Source organism: Mytilus galloprovincialis, chromosome 8, assembly GCF_965363235.1.
Source record: "Mytilus galloprovincialis chromosome 8, xbMytGall1.hap1.1, whole genome shotgun sequence".
Lineage (NCBI taxonomy): Eukaryota > Metazoa > Mollusca > Bivalvia > Mytilida > Mytilidae > Mytilus > Mytilus galloprovincialis.
This window is the reverse complement of record NC_134845.1, coordinates 71,168,484-71,189,386: the sequence shown is the minus strand read 5'-3', so window position 1 is coordinate 71,189,386 and position 20,903 is coordinate 71,168,484. Positions and strand designations below refer to the sequence as shown.

The window sequence follows — 20,903 nt, the reverse complement described above, 5'->3', positions numbered from 1 at the left end:
TGTACACCTTACAGTCCTTCCATACACCGAATATACTAGCCCTATTGCTTATAGTATCTGAGATATGGACTTGACCACCAAAACTTAACCTTGTTCACTGATCCATGAAATGAGGTCGAGGTCAAGTGAAAACTGTCTGACAGACACGAGGACCTTGCAAGGTACGCACATATCAAATATAGTTATCCTATTACTTATAATAAGAGAGAATTCAACATTACAAAAAATTTGAACTTTTTTTTCAAGTGGTCACTGAACCATGAAAATGAGGTCAAGGACATTGGACATGTGACTGACGGAAACTTCGTAACATGAAGCATCTATATACAAAGTATGAAGCATCCAGGTCTTCCACCTTCTAAAATATAAAGCTTTTAAGAAGTGAGCTAACGCCGCCGCCGTAGCCGCCGCCGCCGCCGGATCACTATCCCTATGTCGAGCTTTCTGCAACAAAAGTTGCAGGCTCGACAAAAAATGAGGAAAAACATCAATAAAAATTTCCCTCTCGATACTGTCTTTAGTTTGAAAGAAGCTTCCAAGTTTGGTAAAAAATCCAGGATAGTTTATGAATCTAATAAATGTTTTATAAACTTTAACTGCAGACTGTATGTAATGTTAACTGGAAGAAAAACTAAGTCCATTTATAAGTAAAATACGGAAAAAGTGATTTTTTTTTTTACAAAATTTACTTCTGAATAATATCTTATAATCAGAAACAAGCTTTTGTCAAAGTTTGGTAGAAATCCAGGAAAGTTTAAGAACATTATAAAAATTTTTAAAACTTAAACCACAGAGTGAATGTTTTGTTTCTGGCAAAAAAACTAAGTCCATTTATAAGTAAAATACGGAAAAGTGGAAATTTATTTTTACAAAATTTTCTTCTTGATACTATCTTATGATCATAAACAAGCTTCTGTTCAAGTTTGGTACAAATCAAGGATAGTTTATGAAAGTTATTAAAATTTTAAAACCTTTAACCACAGAGTGAATGTAATGTTTCCTCGCAGAAAAACTAAGTCCACTTATAAGTAAAATACGGAAAAGTGGAAATTTATTTTTACAAAATTTTCTTCTTGATACTATCTTATGATCATAAACAAGCTTCTGTCAAAGTTTGGTACAAATCAAGGATAGTTTATGAAAGTTATTAAAATTTTAAAAACTTTAACCACAGAGTGAATGTAATGTTTCCTCGCAGAAAAACTAAGTCCTTCCTCGCAGAAAAACTAAGTCCATTTATAAGTAAAATACGGAAAAAATGGAATTTTATTTTTACAAAATTTACTTCTGGATACTTTTTTATGATCATAGACAAGCTGCTGTCCAAGTTTGGTAGAAATTCAGTATAGTTTAAGAAAGTTATTAAAATTTCAAAAACTTTAACCACAGAGTGAATATTTGTGGACGCCGCCGACGACGGAATGTAGGATCGCTTAGTCTCGCTTTTTCGACTAAAGTCGAAGGCTCGACAAAAATGTTGCCCCCTATTCTGTTATTTTTTTACTATCTGTTTAAAATACATGGAAACATTATTTGGATATTTTGAAAACACCATATCCTCAAGTGAAGATACTAAACACAACAGGTTATACTGTAACCTACCAGATAGTGGCACTAACACAACTATTGTTACTGGCACAGTATCACTATTATACTGATACTAAGATGTTACTTACTTTTTAACTCAGAGAAACTTCTTCCCTATAACAGAAAACATGAAATATTTGTTAGAATTATACAATTTTGGAAATAAAAAAGATAATATTAATACTTGGCTAATATTTCTATAAAAAAAAGATGTTAAAATTCATAAATTTCAAAGATTACAGATTTTTGTTGATGAAGTAGACTTTGGTTCGAAAAGTTACATGATATTGGTAAAAGTCAAAAGAAGGCATTTACAAGACTTGAATAGAAGATTAAATCTGTCTCTTCAATTATCATACATTTAAGAGAGTGAGAGAACATCTGAACAACACTGATACAAAAGGTTAATATACAGAATTACAAAATAAACATCTTTAAAATAATTAAGAGAAATTTTGGAAAGTGACTTCTTTACTCCTATATACTTAGACTATTCCATGTCAAAACCACATCTGCTAACATATATACATGATAAACATCATGAGTGACAGTAAAATTTAATGAGATAATATTTTCATTTTTTTTTAGGGGTGTTTTATCAAGTAAAACATCAGTTTACTTGAATTTAATAAAATAAACAAACTTACAATAACAGAATTTGGGAAAGGGAAGTGTTCATCTTTCTGAGGAGTAGATATGGCAGTCAATGGTAGCTCTAAATGTGTCATTTCCTGGAAAATAAACAGGTAAAACATGCAAAAACAAAACCTCTTACAAGAATACATCGGCTATGCATGTACACGAATGGCATGAGAATCTACTTTTTTATTTTAAAATCTCACAATAAAAGTATGTTCTCTTAAAGAGTATATACTATACAAATCTACATGCCTCTGATATCAAATTAACCCCATGCATCAATAATGTTGTCAAAATTTGAAATAAGTCTTGCATCCAACACATCACTCCACTACATGTATTTCTGAAAAAGTATCTTATTTACACTGAAATTGGTTGGGGTATATTTTTTTTTGGGGGGGGGGGGGGGGCTCACTTATATTACATTTGCATGTTTTAATCTTCAATACAGCAAAGTATTTGGCTGGACTAACTTGATCAGTTTGTCCTGTCAGTTTGTTTTGTTTTACCCAATATAAGACAACATTTGAATAACAGAAATAGCACTTTATAATTTTTGTGTGTCCAAACTATTTTCCTGGATTTACCATTCATCACAAAAGCTCAAAGCCAAATATTTCAAAACCAAGGATATATTAATATCAACTTGAATACAGAAGCTATTGGACTTACAGAAATGAAACTAAAAAATTAACAACACAAACACACTGAGTTCAAAATATGGAAATGTGAGAAACAGACAGATTTTTCTTTAAAACCAATTTACTTCCTCAATTCATCAGACAATAAAACTATTCTCTTCTTTATTTCCAAAATGGAATCAATTCAATGCAAACAGGTGCAGTTGTTAAAATGGTAGTTTAAAACCTTAAAGAAAACGTGGACCTTAATATGACTTAAATTTCTTAGACCAAGACTTATGTAAATGAAGCCTTGTTCACTTCTTGTTTTTGACCATTTTAGCTACATCATTGGAAATAGCTTCAAAACATAATAGAAGTACAAATTTATTAGTTTTACCACTTTTTTCATTGACTTGTTTACATAAGCCTTAAGCATGTTTACGATATTTGCGATTGATCTATTTACTATAATGAAAAACATTTTCTCAAAGTCAAGTCATAAACAATTAATCATTCATTTAGTCAATAATAATAATATTGCATACAAAAGATGTAAACAAAATCCTATGCATGCTTCTAGAATTAAGCTACTAAAGCGATCAATACTGCGTCAGACGTGAATGAAATGATTACAGGATTAACACTTGCGAGACAGTAGGCGACAAGCCAAAGTAATCAATTTTTTTTAGCTTGAGTCGTTGATGTGTCATAAATGAGTAAAATCAGGGTTCCTATTCCCCTTGTATCATTATGGAAATCCCATGTTACCCCTTATATGAATTTTATTGTTCATTTAATAAAAAGGTCTAACAATATATATACTATTACATGTATTGTTGTTAAAGTGATTAATTGAGTTGACATATAAGATATTTATGCTCATCAATTATCTAAAAAAAAGTGCTCTTTTTCTTAAGTTTCATATCAATTTCTTAAGAAGACCTCTGATGTACATCAGGTGAAAAGTTAGGATAACACTTATGTTTATACAGTTCCCGAATTGTTTTTTTGAACTAATGAACTCAAAATCGTTCAAAAATATGTGGGATCCAGAATGTCGCGTTTGTGAATTTCCGGATCTGCACAGAAATCTACTTCCATTTGCGGTCTTGTTTGCATGAGACTTTGAATAAAATGTATATTTATCAGTCTAAGAAAGGAACTCAATAAAAATTCATTTTTAAAAATTGTTTGTTATAAAAAAGATGTTACCTAATGACAGCGTTTCTTTGTTTACATTGAATATGACGTCATAACGTCACAACTAAATCCCTAACAACAGAACCAAAAACGTTACAGTATTTCCGTTTCTCTCAGTTTTTAACATGTTTGATTTAAAAAAAAAACAACATACAGACTTCGTCCCCATTTTACAGGTAATGCCTGCCTCATATTATAATATAAAATACATTATGGTCGTATACATGTGAACAGGTACATTCTCTGCTTATTTTGTTCATGACTTTTCTAGACTCTTAATCAGAGCTTGCCTTATGGCATGTATGGTGTGGGTGCTTATTCATCATTAGAGATAATTTGAGTTATAATGTAATATATCTTTATATCTATTCTTAGTTCAACTAGGTTGTTGGATGGCTGTAGGTTGACATTTTTCCCATACCTAAATTTTTCAAATCTTTAATGACTATTTTTCACTAGATTTTGATGTATATTTTTTCTGTTAACTGTAAACCAGTTCAATGGTTTTATGATTTAAAAGTTTCTTAACTACTGATAGATAGTACAATGTTTTTCCTGTCTTATCAACTGTCCACCTGTCCAATCCACTCAACATTCCTATATTACACCAGGATAAAACAAAGTACTAAGTCAAATCTTAACCAAAACACCAAAATTGTGAGGCCATCAGATTTTGGGACCACCTATACATATAAATAGGCTCTCGCGTTATAATAATATGTTTTTCAAAAGCAGACCAAATTGCTTGTAATGGTATTGAACAATCAATCCACTTAAATATAAAGCAAACTTGACTCTACGTTTCAAAGTCAAATTGACTGACATTGATTGCTTGATACATAATGTCCAGTGGCAAATATTTCAGGGATGCATATCTAGGACAAGATAAATTCTGATTTCTTTTAGAGGCTAAATGAAATAACTTCATTTTCTTCACTATTCTGCATTCTTCAAATAAATCATGATAAATCTTAGGGAAATATCCTACCAACAGTCTTCACAATCAACTTTTAAATTTAGGACTGCAAGCTGAATTTTTATAAAATTTCTGTTAAAAAATATTGGCCTGTGGAGATGATTTTTACAGGCTGACAGAAGTTTTACAAGGGTGCGCTGGTGGGCCTTGTGTTTGAGTGTGAAGACTTTATCAACAAAGTGACAGGTAGATTTCAGCATTATTTTTTCCCAGTAAATGCCTGCCATCCAAACATATATATTCTAAGGGGTACCAAATTGTGTAATAGTAATAATGGATACAACTTTTTTTATGCCGAACAATTGTTTACTCCTTTATAATGAACAACAATCAGGGCAATTTTCATTTCGTTCGTTTCAACCTAAAATCGTACTGTAAGCCACTATAATGTAGCCTTGAAATATTTAGGATACATAGATATTTCTTTCTCCATGTCACAACACATGCTTAAGTTCAAATATAGAACATGTACAAAAATAAAATACTAACGACTACATCAATTGTATTTGAAAGAAGAGCAAACTTCATTTATTAATAGTCAGTGAATGCTTCAATTACTTTCTTTTTTCTCTTTTGATCAATTAAATATTCTGTAAATTAAGTTACTATTATGCAAGACTTCAAATAAATATTATCTGCAGATTTTTAAATAAAAAGAAATCAATTAGTGAGTAATGTACCTAAATATAAATATTTCCTATCAAATATGCATTTAAAATGTCTAAATATAAATATGTCTTTGAACTAAACTGACAGATTATAGACAGAAATGTTCAACATTAAAACTCTAGATAAAAACCTTCTAGAATTGTTGCTAGTAACTTGCTACCAATGTGCATTAGAGGACTTCAAAGTAAAATTTCTGAATTGTGTTGTTATCTACTAGTAAATACTTGTATATCGATACAACTCTTACCTTAAAAATATCATCAACACTTTGTGTTTCTTTATGAACTTCATTCTGAAAAGAAAAAAAAATAATTTGCTATTGAATTAATGAAACAGCACAAAAAAAAAACGCAAATAATAATATCAAAAATTGATATCTGTAAGTTTTCAATACACAGATTTGTATTTAAACTTTATTTGGCAGCCTAAAGCTACATGTGGTATGTTCAATCATCAATCAATATATGTCAAAACAAACAACTTCAAAAATTACCCCTATTACAGTTAATAATAAAAAGGACCATCTATTATGACCATAAGATGAATGCATATAAATCAATTTTGGCAAAAAAATAGGTAAATACTAGTATTGACCAAGCCAGGGGTTGAAGTCATAAAACTTTGCTCAGTGCTCGGGGCACAAAAATCATGCTCGAAACATGAAATCCAGCAATTTGATTGGTTGATTCTTGAGTCTGAGAACAAAAATTGTGCTTGAAAGTTTTATGACCGCAAGGCCAGAGAATAGATACGTACTAGTCAGATGAAATTTAGTGCAAAAAGTTGCTGTATGACGAGTTAAATACAACAACCCTATATAGTAAGCATCAGTAAAGGCAAAAAGTTTTGCATGATGTCAATATTGCTATATCTGTGCATTAAATTGTCTACTTTGATAATTAGTCACATGAATTTGGAACCACTAATTAAATGAATTACAAATTCATTAAAATATAAACTTAAAGGAAGCTTATGTAAAATTTGAAAATGGTTATTAAAAGTTAAGGATTTGCAAGTCAAGTTGGCTAATGTTTACTTTGTTAACCCCTTGCAATTGTCTATAAAACAATCACACTGCGAAATAAGGAATATAGATTATGTGTATGTAATCACAGACCAAATGACCTTTTAACCTCACACTATGATTTTGTTTATTCACATAAATCAATTATATTATTAATGGTAACAACATACAAGTAAACATTATTTTGAAATAATTTCATTAGGGTCAAATGTATCTGCACTACTTGGAGATCCCATGAACAGTTGACATACAACTTTTCAATGTCCCCATGATCCCTCTCCCTAGGAGAATTCCCGAAGTCTTTTTTCCCCTGGTTGGCCTTGAAGCAAATCTTCTGGTCTCAACTATTATTTCTGTAGCCAAAATACCAATTTTTATTTGTCCTCTGAAAGTTTTGGTGACAAAACCTGCTTAGGCTAACCATTTTTTGAGAACTCTACAGTCCCCATTGAAACATTTACCTAATAGTACTAAAGACTGGATTGTTTATTAATTTATAATAGTGTAAATTAAAGTTACCAGTATACGTAGTTATATTAAATTTACAATTAAGCTTTCTGACATATTCTTGGACATTTATTAAGTAATCTATGTTGTTTTTCTTCATGAAAGACAGTAGTACAGTTATTTATAAAATTTATGATTCAATTTTCAAATATACTTTGGTAGTATAATTGTCAATCCAGGATTTCACCACTATGTGACATGAGTACACAAAGACCATTTTACCTGTGTTTACCTGGGCCAGGTGAAGGTTATAATCAGATTATTCAATTTAATCCACTCTGATAACTGGGATGGGAATGTCAATATTTTGAGATCATAGATGTCACAATCTATAAGATATATTTACAGAGCAGTAGCTATAAATAAATCAGAGTTTGATGTACAGACAACAATTTCGAATTTATTTCTATACACAATATTCTATTTAAGAACTCTATTTCAGGCTATATAAGTATCTTATGTAGGTTTATTTCTAAATTAATTGTCAATTTCTGAACATTGAATAACAGGCTGCTCATTAAACTGTTGAAGGCCATATAATAATAAACATGGATAGTTGTGTCATGTCACAGCATTGATAGATTGATTATTTTTTTATGCTGCATCAGCAAAAAACATGGCTATAATGCAACATCATCTTTTTATTACATAATTTCATTTTAAATGTTAATAAAGAATTTGAGAAGACCAGTAGTACCAACAAAATAGGAAAACATATTACACGATGATTGCCACTTACTAGTCTATAGCTACAGTAAAACTTGAATAAATTAAATTATATCGCCGAAACCACAATTACGGTAATTTAGTACATGTAATTTTTCTGAACTACTCATTAGGTACATGTACATGACTTTAATCACAGGTAAAATCTAACAACTTTCAAACTGTTTAATAAGTTTAAAGTGAGCCTCTGTTCATGTAAACATATTTTAACGTAGTAATTCATAGTAGTATGTTACAACTGTTGGTAGTCAGGTAGCACTAACTACTCAGAAATTTATACTGTATCAACTGGCTTACAAAAAGAATTCATAAAACAACTGTTCTATGGATATTTTAGAGGCCATTAGAGCTTATCATATAGTATGACATTTGGTGACAGGTATCTGCTGATGTATATTATGAACAACTTGTGTATATTTTGTAATTGGGTTGCTGTCTTACTGACATTCAGTGTGAGTTACAACACATCATTTATCAATGTATTTACACTGTTTGTACAAATGAAGCCAAAAGATAAGGTTATGAAAGAACCCTGCTAAAAGCCTATAGGCACCCAGTGACCCACAGTCCCATAAATTTGGAATACTTGAGGCGTTTTTACAAAATTATCAGGATCACTACAGCATACTGAAATCTGCACATTTGTAGGCTATGTTGTATGGTGCTTCCAAGATATAAACATGAGGTCAGAAAGAGTGACATCGGTAAACATTTCCCCAGATCTCAGATCTCACTTTTTTTACCCCCTTTATCCAAAATAACCACTGTTTTACCCTTTATATATACATGTAGCTTTATCCCATATTCTAACTTTTATCACTAAAAATTCACCAAAAGTGTCACTGTGTGTCATGCCTCTATATTGTATATATGGCATGGATAGTCACGGAGACTAAAATAAAAGCATTGAATTTCATATAATGTAAGTAAGGAAAAGTTATGCTGGTATATATAAATACAAGTATATAATTCGGCCTAATCAATTGCAGATGTGTAACCAATTTACTTCTAATCATATCAATCAGGAAATTGATCAAGGACTATAGTACTATTCCCAGGATCTCTTATCAGTAAATAACATGTCTGTTTACCTTGTACCTGTAGAACTGTTTATACACTTGACTAGTACATGTATGTACTGATACTTGATGAATGATCAGTCAAACTAAGTAACAACTGTACAGTATTTTGGCTGACTGTCTATAGTATCATGAGTATGTACATGTTATTCAGTAGAGCATATCAAGTAGATTTTTTTTTTTAATATCAGGAATTGATAAATATCAATGAGATAGCAATATACATGATATATCAATAACAGTTTACCAAAATTCACTTTCAGAGTTCAACAAGTATGTGTCCTTCAAAAAGGGACAACAGCCTACATTTGCATGAGATGCTCTGAGTCTAAACAACACTGATGAGAATATATACCAGAACATTTGAATCAATTAATCATAATAATCTGACAGCATGTTCCAATTTAATTTTCTATTATAATCTGTTTTAAATTAAAATGCAAATACATTATGTAATGTAAAAATTTAGCAACAGATTTTCCTTATGTAATTCTTGTACATGATATACATGATGTAGATGTGTAACTACTCAACAAAAGCTTAAACATCATAAGAGTGTGCAAATGAAAGTATATCCATTTTAACACTTTTTTCAATAATATGTGAATTAAAAGTATCTTACATACAGTGATGAAATTCTCTTACCTGTCCACTAGGAATGGTCAGTTTCTCCAGATTCTTCCTCGGTGGTCTGTTAACTCCATTAGGTGGTGTAAACTGTTTTGTACTGTTGCCCAGAGGTTTGGGCTTTTCATTTGATGGTTTGGGACTTGGCGTTGACTTGTTTGATGTAGCTTCGTGGTCAGATGATGAACTGTGAGGAGATTTCGGTTGACTAGATTTTGTCACTTTTTTAGTTTTGGGAAGAACAGGTATTTCTTTCTTTATCTGCATATTTTCACTTTTTGGCTGTTGATTTTGGGTAGGCTCTTGGTGAGACAAAGACTTGGAAGTTGAGTGATCAGCATTTTGGACAGGTAATGGTTGTTTTAAATTTTGGCTATTCTTTGATGGTTCTTGGGCATGGGGTTTTGAGGGGAGTTTCTTTTTAAAATTTTGTATGGGATGATTTGGTCGAATACCATTTCTACCATCATTTGCAGGTTTGTTGTAAAAAAAGTCATCCTCGCCAAATGGCCTACTGGGAAGAGGAGTCTGAGGTTGACTTATTACTCCTAATAAATCAGTATCCCTAGATAGTGAATTTACAATAGCAGAATGAGGCCCTAACAACTGTTCTATTCTGTCATCTTTCTCTGTTGTCTGAAATAAATAATTATTCAAATCATAACTCATAAATAATAATTCAAATCATAACTAGTTGATATAATAAGTCCATAAAAATGTGATCAGATCACTCAGATGTGAAAAAAATCCATATAAAGAATCTATGTCATACATGTTTGATTAAAATTAAATTGGAGTTTAACAAGACTATACATATTGATACAACCTTTACTTTCACTATAGTACATTACACATGTATTACAAAGAATTGATGTAAAAATACTTGAAAATATTCTTTCTTAGAAACTATAGATTTTAGATTTATGATCCTCCTCTTAATTTTCATCCCGAGCAAGGACTGAGTTCTTAAAGTGATTAGGTTCGAAAGTAAGATCCGACTGCAGGCTAAACCTGGGCTTCCTGCAATTTGCTTACAATTCTCATGCTTAGTGAAAAATCTATAAGGTATACATTAATATTTATACATATAATGAAGTGAAAATTTGTAAAAATGAATTTAAATGTTATTCAGATAGTAACTGCCAGTAATCTTTATGGATGAATTTTACAGTGAATGTGTTTTTGTGCTTGCTGGGACTGTCTTTTTAATCTTGTACAAAGTAAAAACATTACAGAACTGTCAGTGGATTGTAAGTAGCATCCAGACAGCTGACAACTAGACTATATGTACAGTGATCAGTATACTTTGGTATATTGTCTCTCCTGGTGTGACTATCCCAATTAGGATAAAAAGCTTTAAGATGAAAATAGAGAGCCAATGACTCATCCAAAATAAGATGCAAGAATCCTCTGGATTTTGCCAGATCATATTAAGCATGGAAAGAGATGAAAAACAATCTCTTGAACACTGCGACAATCAATTTTGTGAAGTACTGTTACATAAATAACGTTTATTGATTTACTAGTGTTAAGTCTATTAGATAGGAATAAAACCATCAATGCTTACAACCATATATAACAGAAACTTTACAGTTTTATGAACATTTCACTCTGCCCAGGGGCTTTCTTCAACCTGTTACTATAGATTCTGTGTATATATATTGTTGTACATGTACATTTACTTATATATCGAACATAAGTACATTTTACCTGAGTAATTTTATAATATATAGATGAATAAAAATACATAATTTTAGTTTTTTAGAATTCATTTTTATCTTAATAAAATGAGGAAGAGGTTGATAGGACATGGAGAGAATTAGAAGAGGCATGAGGAGATATTTTTACGTGCTAATAACAACATGTTCCAAATCTGGCAGTCTATTATCATATTTTATAACCTACATGTATGTTCATTGACTGACAATGAAAATACCTGAATCAAACCAAACATTTGAGAATGCTGGTGCCCTCACATTGTTTATATTGTTACAAACTGAAAGTAAGATTATCGTCCTTGACCTAGTGCAAAATACTATTCATTCCAGTTTGTACTGGTTTATATCACTTCTATACACTTGCACAAGGTTGTAGACAATTACTAAAGCAATCAAAAGAAGTATAAATATCATCTATAAATACAACTGGAATCAGTCTTCATGGACGTGATTAAAAGATGCTAAAAGGGGTATATTGATTTAATAGTGTTTGTATGAATGGTTTTGTCTTGTGTCCATATCCCCTAATAAACTGACCTCAAAATAACTTCCAGTAACATTAAATTTGTTGTTCAAAAATGTACATGAAAACATTGTGATAATTTGATCTGACAGTTTTCTCCTGCTCGGCTGCTAACAAAATGCTGTTTTGGCAAGTAATGTTGGTAACTCTTTTTAAAAGAACATTGTACAGGGTTCTCACAAAGGATTTTTGAAGGAAAGTCCAGAAACTGTCACTCATCATTTTTGGCCATAGTGAGTACAACAGTGTGAAGATATTTTATTGCAATATAAAATAGAGCAATAAAATGAAATTAAGATCAGAGTACTTGTAAACTTTTGCTATAAAATGATGATATAAGTATTCAGCTTATACTAAATATTTCAATCTTGATGCATCTTTGGACTCACCAGTTTTAATAATGGTGAGTCCACAGATTTTCAAGAGTCCAGGACTCATGGACTCGTCTTAGTGAGAACCCTGTTGTAGCACTGATATGCAAAAATTCCTATTCTATATGATAATTCCATTTGACAACCTAGAGAGCTACAAAATATTCAAATGCAGAACTTACTGCTCAGTGCATTTACACCTGACCTACATTTTTTATTGTTGTTATTTGCAATCACTATTGTTTTCCACAAACTATTTTTTTCAATTGTTCAAGGGTTTATGCTTCTTATATTTATAAACAATATATGTGTTTATTGTCCAAAAATATAAATTTATTTGTATGACAGAGATGCAACTAATCGTCGGACCTGTCAGACCTAAGGGGCAGAATTTATGCAGGTCCGGCAAAACCTGTTGCTGTGCAGGACCTGATGGCCGTCAATATTTTAGTCTGCTTGGGTCAGCTAAAACTTAATTCCCCGTCGGTCCTGGCAGAGTATTTTGTTTATAAAATTGTGAATTTACAACCATGTTGCATGATTAGATAGAACAACATTCAAGGCTTCGATTACGTAATAGAAATCGGGAGTTCAAACTGTTTTAATGATAACTATTATAGTCTGACACCTTCCAAATATCCTTCCTTAAAAAATAAAAATAAAACCTTTTGCAGTATAAATTTCAGTTTTGAAATCGTATGTTTGACATCGTTAATTTATTGAAATATTTATATCAAACGCAGTTATTTAGTTGTAACAGAGAATACACACCATTGGTTTGAAAAATGACGTAACTTTAACCTCCGTAGCAGAGTTCAAAAAATCTATGGGTCACTGAATATTCACAATATATTTTATTTTTTAAACTTTTCTTTCAAATTAGTTTTAATCCAGAAAAAAGTAAAAACATTGCCTGACTGTACCTTAAGTTGAATATCTATGTCCAAATTCAATTAATTAAAGCTGTAATCCATGATCACAAATTGAATGCTTTGTTTACAATTGTTGAAAGCCATGTGCTTTTTAGCGGGAAAATTCGGGAAACCCCTTAACAGGAAACAGTTACATTTCATTGTTATTTATAGACATATTACAAAGTTTTTACATAGATTATTTTGAGTGAAAATATAGGTCTGGCAGAAATGTGATGGGTCTGGCAAAACTTCGTACCCTGTAGGCCCCAATGTCTGACAGGAAAAAAAAACTGTTTGCATCTCTGGTATGACCTGAGAGTTTTGAGAGAAGATATGAAATTTACCCTATGTAGGGCTTAGGTTGAAGGTTTAGAAACAAGACGAAAACAAAATGCAAGACTAAGCAGATCTTTTCACCTGTTTTGTAGCGAATACAAATAAAATTTACATCAGCACTTTTAAGGTTAAGTTGTTTAAATACAAATAGTTGTCTCTGATTTTTCGTATTCAACATAAATGACATAGTTTAAACAATAGTTGTCTCTGATTTTTCATATTCAACATAGTTTAAACACAAACAGTGAAGAGAAGCTAAAACTGAAATATTCATATTCAAAATGGAAGTGAGTAACAGTTGACTTTAAAGCAAATTTATTTGTGTACATGTTATATATGTTCAATACTGAATATTTGCCTAATTGCAGGACAAAGCTTTTTACAGTGTATAATTTGCACAGAACAGTTATAAAGGGGACAGGATACATTTCCAAAGTAGTCAAAGCTTGAATGGTTGGTGTATGTTATTGTACCAATTCAGACTGTTGTTATTCAATTTTTTTATTATGAAGTTTTAGTTACTGTTTATTCCTAGGCACATGTACCAGTCATTCTATATAATATGGACATGGAACACTTAAGCTTCATGTGGTATATATCAAAATATTCTGCAAAAATACTCGTCATGTTGTGATTTGCATAGAAAAAAAATAATTCTGATTCTAATCTATCTGGTCATCAGATCTAGTTCTTAGTCCAGCTCTCTTAGACATCAGACTACACGAAATATGTCGGACCGTCGGACAAATCCGGTGAATAATGGATCGGTCTGGTAAAATTTTGTTGAATTCCGGTCCGAATGTCCGGTGTTTTTTTTCATGGATTTTTCTAACATTCTAGCAAAATTGCCAAACGATCTCAAATTCATTTTCATCTTTATTATTCATCACAGCGATGTTTATTTTGTTCAACCGCTAGCTTTATGTCGAACATCGCCAACCAGTAATGTGTAAATCCGGGTAAAAACATATCTGACTGCCAAAAACAACAATGGATGCCATCATTGGCACAACCGGAAATGTAAATAAAACCGGATCAGATTCTGGGAACAGATAAGGATAATTCCGGGTTTGCCGATTTAAATACAATAAATGAATAAAAATCCAAGCAGATCACAAAATTTAGCTATGAAATATAACCACAAGAATTGAAAACCAAAAGATATATGAAAAAGAAAGAAGAAACAGGAAATAATATTTTATACAGAAACTCTAAATTATGTTTAGTTCACAAACATTGTCAAAATCCAATAAAATAAGACATTACTGTTCACTGAAATGCATTCAAGCAATTGTGCACAACTTTCATAACAATATCCCCTCTTGTTACATCATTTTGTTTTAATTTGTGCATTTTGGGGAGGAGTAGGGCACAACAAAGTCATTAGGGGTATGTTTGTTGTTTTTTGTCGGATAATATACAATTAGATGTAAAAAAAAAATTGGTCTGGTAAAATTTCATTCGGTCTGGTAAAGCTAGGATGCTTACCAGACCGAATGTCCTGTAAAAATAAAATTCATTCGCGTAGTCTGAAACATCAGAGTAAGGACTCCTTGGGTGGGATAATATGATGTTCTGCAATACAAATATGACCAACTTACTCTTCTAAGTTGAGGAAATCCCACATTTCTTGGCTGATTCTGTTTCTCTTGATTCTTTTTTATCAGTTTAGCTCTTTCCTGCTGAGCCTTTTCCCTTTGTCTCATTAAATGATCTGCTGGGCTGTAAAAATTAAAACACATCAGTTATAAGACAAATTTTGCATAATGTGAAAGCTATGTTTTAGTACAACTAATTGTTTTGCATGTAGTTAAAACAATGTTGTACTGATGATTCATTTATTTGATGAGTGAATTTTCATGGATTCCATCTTCACAATGAACTGAGTGTGTGACAGGATTGAGTACAAAAAATGTATTTTCATGGATATGTGATTTTATGATTTTGCAGAAGTTTGTGTACAAGCATACAGTAAGTTTGATATTAAATAAACATTAAAATGTGTGTTTAAACTACAAATGTAAACATAGGAAGGTTAGTATCCAAAAGTTCATAATGAACACTATCAGGACTATATTTCTTTAATATATAAGATTTAAACACAAAAACGTCATGCATGTAATTTGACATTCGAAATTATTAAAAAGACTGAGTTTGTAAACTGTACAATGTAGTTTTGGATGAGTTAAGTACAAATGTACATGGATAAACTATGTTGAATTGTTGAACTGTTTATATATATATATATAATTATTAGTGAAATACACAGAAACAGGCTGCACATAATATTCTTATTGGAAGCCTAGAATGTGTTATATTTATTCTTGAGGCTGTACATGCCAAAGCGTACATTGAACCCATAGAAAATTTGTTTTGAGCATGTTGAGAAAGGTTGCATTTGAGGGTTTTTTCCAACCACATCAATGGGGATTGGCTTCATGGGACACAATGATGCCCCCACTTGCATACGTAACATGTATAACATTACAAAGGGTCTACATTTACATTTGTCAAATGTTTGTAAGGGATGCTACCCAAATTAGTATTTGATCTGAGTAATGTTAAAAGCATTGTGTTTCAATGTCATAACATTTAGTTGAGGCACACTAAAGTTAGAGAATGGAAAATTATTTCACGAGGTACATGTAAGATGGAAGTACATATCATATATATGGACAAGGCTAAAACTACAGATGGGGTGAAAACATATGTAATTAAGGATGGTATAACCAGTAATACAGTATTTCTTAAATTCTAGCATTGATCAGTTGTAAAGGTATCATCAATGGTTTAGTTATGGTGTGGTCTTGTGGTAGAACTTGTCTCAAGTGTTAATAGTGTTCAAATCAATTGCTTTTTTCTTAGCTAAAAACATACATATGCATTGTGTCAGTGCTTTTTCTGCAGTGAGAACAGACTGATTATTTTGATGAGAATGTTGTATAAATGTGATGCATCACGAGATTCCAACCACCCAACCATTATTTAATACTAGTGTAGTAGCTAAGATGCAACACCAAAAGGCACATGCATGACCTTTAACAATGGATAAAAGGGTTCAAGGGTAGCTTTAAAGTAGGTGTTTAGTATCACTATGACCAGTTTTTATATCTCATTCCTATGACTTATTGCGTCTATGAAGGAGTGCATGTAATACTTTTACACACTGTTTCTTAAATGTGCCAACATAAGGGGACTTGTTTTCAATGAACATGATGAACCGAAACCTTTGTGTGGACTACATATATTGAGATATACAAAGACTCTTTACGTCCTTAGTCTAGAAACAACAAGCCTGTAGACCTTCTTGCTATTAGAGAATCTGAAACACTAGGTTGTGACACTAGAACATCTGGTGTACTATAAGATAATTTTTCTTTTGAAATACTAGACATTAGCAGGCAGTTGTGTTGTCAAGATCCTAAAAAAATAATATAATTTGGTCATTGTTGGTGTTCTCCCAACCAAATATTGTAAACCTGAATACAATTATAGATTGTCCTGTAGTCGTGTCCTGATATGAGAATATAGACTGCTGAAAATTGACTGAGAACATCAGTAGAAAGTCAGCTTTGGCACTATCCCAAACTGAGCAATGTTGGGGGACATACATTGTACTGTACAACTACATTCCTGTCAAATTTTACCAAAGACATCTTCCTTTATAATTCTTAGACATTTCACGTATGTACATTTGTAGAATTCCCAGCTTCAGTAAATAGCCAACATTACATATCTTAAAACTAATATGTTTATTTGCGGATGGAAAATCCCAAATCTTTGTTGAGACGGGAAAAACAGTTTGCACAAACACCAGAAAGTTCGCACATGCACATTTTTAAAACTTTTTCTATCACCTCAAACTTATTACATACCTAGGTCTCATTGCCATTTTCAACCCCAGATTTTGTGACATATGTCCATTAATGTTGAAATATGTATAAGAACATTTGTGACATATCGTTCCACAAATGTGAAACACTGTCCCAGATTGCAAGCATCGTCTACATTTTTTCACAGTTTATATAGCGTTTAACAATATTTCAAACAAAAGTTAGTAAATTCAAAGCGAGAAAAGATCCAGTTTAACATAAATATCCATTGGCTATAAAAATGACGTGAAATAAGTCAGTTTTTTCGGTTTATCGTTACATGTTTCTAATGTCTCAGCACTTTTTCCACCATTTTAGACTATTTACAGATACCTGAAAATTCATACGCGCTGTCAACATTAACTTTTTGTCACAAATTGGAGATTTTTTGTAAAGGATATTATATCAAATACTTATAGAATAAAACGAAAATAAAAGACATCGCTCAAGATTTGTAAAAAGTTTACATATTCTATATAAAAACATCGGACGTTTTCTGAGTAAATAGGGAGGTGAAGGTCAGTCATCATGTGACCAAATTTGGACGAGTTATTTGATGTGGCGCGACTTTCATTTGTATTTTTTTGGTTGAAAACAAATTTAATTTAGGCCTACTTTTGCAAATTGCATTAAAGGTTTATTTTTTTTTCTTCAAAAAAGCGCTTTTATCTTTACGAGCTCCGGAGAAGTCGAGGGGGTAGTTCCTTATATAAACTTCGGGAATCGAAAAAAATAAATAAATAATAAAACGCCTAACTATGTCAGTCAAGTTGGCAGGATTATTTTATTCTGTCAATAGAACGGAACTATAGTCTATAAACTACTATAATACAAGTGAATGGTTTAGCTAGCTTTAAATATAGGTTTAACGCATTGTTTCTTCGGAAAATGCTGTACCAATTATAGGTCGATCAGGAATATGAAATTTGAAATCGCACGTGGCAGGTGAATTCGACTCTTAAGGGCATACGATACAGTTTTGAACCTGTATTTACAAGTTGATGAAAATTTGCATATAGGCTATTTTTTACCTGATTAAATCAAATATGTCATAAAAAATATACCTTCATGTGCTACTTTTTGAGTAAAATGAGGTCGAAATTTTGTATATTTGCTCAAAATTCATATTTGTGTCCGTATTTTCTTTTTCGAAAGAACGACGTAACTTTTTTGCTTTAAAAGATAAACACAAATTGTTTTTTGTTAAATAATCGGTAATTTCTGTATTTTATAAGTATCATTAAAAATTATACAATTTTTAATTCCGAAATAACTCTATATTTATCAAATGTTCATGAATAGAGGAAAAAACGTCATTTTTTGCTGCATGTTTATTAAAATTAAAAAAATTGCAATATTTACAGTTTTATAAAATTTGGGTCACATATTGTCCTTGCAAAATGAAACAAATTGCTGTTTTAAAAAATAGGGGTCCATGCACTCGTTTTCAAATTAAATCAGTTTGAATGATAAAAATCAGTCGAAAAATGCATTTTTTCCCGATATGTCATAGTTTGACGTCGCGAAAATAACATTTTACGTTAGCAACGTCATTAACTTCCCTGTAACTGTATCGTATGCCCTTAAGGTAGATGGGGTGTCTAAATTATAATCCATAGAATTTTTTAATAATTTGCCAAAATGTAGTTTATATCCTGCTTGTTTAAAAACATTAATAAAAAGAATGGGTCACCGGACTTATTTTCACACTACAGGTTGTGCAAAATTGTCCGATTCTGTATAGATTATGCATGGAAAACCCAATTTTGCGTCATAAAACGAAAACTACACCATAGAATTTTGAGATAAAATATGAGATGATAGCTCCAATATTATGCTTTCAGATAAGAAAAAGAAAAAATGGGGTCACCGGACTCGTTTTCTTGCTACATAGTAAAATTGGTAAATTCCTAACACATTCTATTGTAAAAGTAACACTATCTGAATTACCTGCCCTTGCATTTGAGTTGTCTCCCCTTATTTGGCAAAGTTGGAAAAAATTGAATCAAACAAAAGTAATCGTTTTTTTGAAAAATACAACCATAAATATAATAAAACATGGCATTTTCTATATCATAATAAAAAATTCTTACACATGAATTAACTTCTAATCTCAAAATTTGCACATTTGATTAAAGTGATAGACCTTGTTTTCTGGTATTTCAAAATCCAAGATGGAGGAAGACACCCTATCTACCTTAAGTCGACTATACGATTGCCAGGCGTTGGTGATCGTTGGTTCTCTCCGGGCTTTCGAACAACATTCGGGAATTTCCTCTGTTAATAAAAACTGGTGATAACAAAATAGCCAATGCTACTGAAACTGTCTTTGAACAATCAATCGGCAATATAAATGAATACTGGTATATATTTCGACTCTTAAACTATTCAAGTGTCAATCTTAAATTGAGGTAAATTATATGGCCTAACAAATACCGTTTCGAATCCTAACATCAATGAAGTGACATTCATTGTCGAAATCCGGATATGGTGTACAAATTTTGCACCTTTTGTTTGCGATATACTATCGTTTGCGGCAAGTTTATTGTTTTCTGTTTGATATTAGTATTACAGACATTACAAAATAAATTAAATTTGTAAATAATTATTAAGATCCATTTTGTTACATCTGTGATCATTTTATTTGGCAATCGTCAATGGAAGTCGGCATGGTTTAAGAACCTCAGTTGTCCAGTTGACGACCTTTGGTCAAATGCGTTTTGTTAAAAAATTGTCATCTAACCTTGATTTGATATTTTGTCATACATAATATATATTTATTTATGTGATGTAATATCATGTTAATGGGTGGGAAGACATCATTATACTTGTATTGATTTTCCTGATTTAATAAAAACTTGAAACTTGAATATACTTTGTCACTTTTTTTAGTCTTTTGGAAAATGTTGTTTGTGCTGTATTTAGAACCCTCTACCATGCAAGAAATTTGTTTTGCATGCACAAAGTCATGTATAAAAATTGCAATTTTTACTCAACGCAATCATAGATTTGAACATTGTTTTCAATTTAGACTTATATCTTTAGGTGCATGCATTAGATTGTATTTTATTTCGGTCGACGTTATGACTTTTCTACTCGCTACACGTTTGGTGTGTTTGAGCTTCTGATTTTTTTAGACATACCGTTTTGATTTTGCCATTTGATTAGGGTGCTTTCCATTTTGAATTTTCCTCGGAGTTCACTATTTTTGTGATTTTACACTACAACGCAATCCAGCTTATCAAACACTTTTTTCTTATTTAATTCTTAAATGGTCATTTGAAAAATCGAATGGCAAAATAATGTGTTGCAACGCTTCTTCTAAACTTTACAGATCATTAATTATGCTAGATATATTATGAGATCTGATTTGATGATATAAGCTGTAAATGTTTTTCTTGGCATTATCTATAGACATTTCTTCAACAAAGTGTATCCCCAATTTGTAACTTAGTTTTCTATATGGACATTAACAGCAGACTTGGTGTGTATTATTGCTTTGCCCATTGTTG

General features: G+C 31.4%; 1 protein-coding gene across 1 annotated transcript in view; it reads right to left on the bottom strand.

The window, feature by feature from the left end:
• The window catches only part of LOC143042499 (uncharacterized), a 66,881-nt gene extending 49,295 nt beyond the window's left edge, over nt 1–17,586 (bottom strand). The window contains exons 1-6 of the mRNA XM_076214821.1: nt 17,395–17,586; nt 15,121–15,241; nt 9,676–10,293; nt 5,942–5,986; nt 2,235–2,318; nt 1,677–1,701 (exon numbers count right to left, since the gene is read on the bottom strand). Of these exons, the coding sequence (XP_076070936.1) occupies nt 1,677–1,701; nt 2,235–2,318; nt 5,942–5,986; nt 9,676–10,293; nt 15,121–15,241; nt 17,395–17,435 (934 nt within the window). The 5' untranslated portion in view covers nt 17,436–17,586. The remainder of the gene's footprint in view (nt 1–1,676; nt 1,702–2,234; nt 2,319–5,941; nt 5,987–9,675; nt 10,294–15,120; nt 15,242–17,394) is intronic.
• Between the last annotated feature and the right edge of the window lie 3,317 nt (nt 17,587–20,903).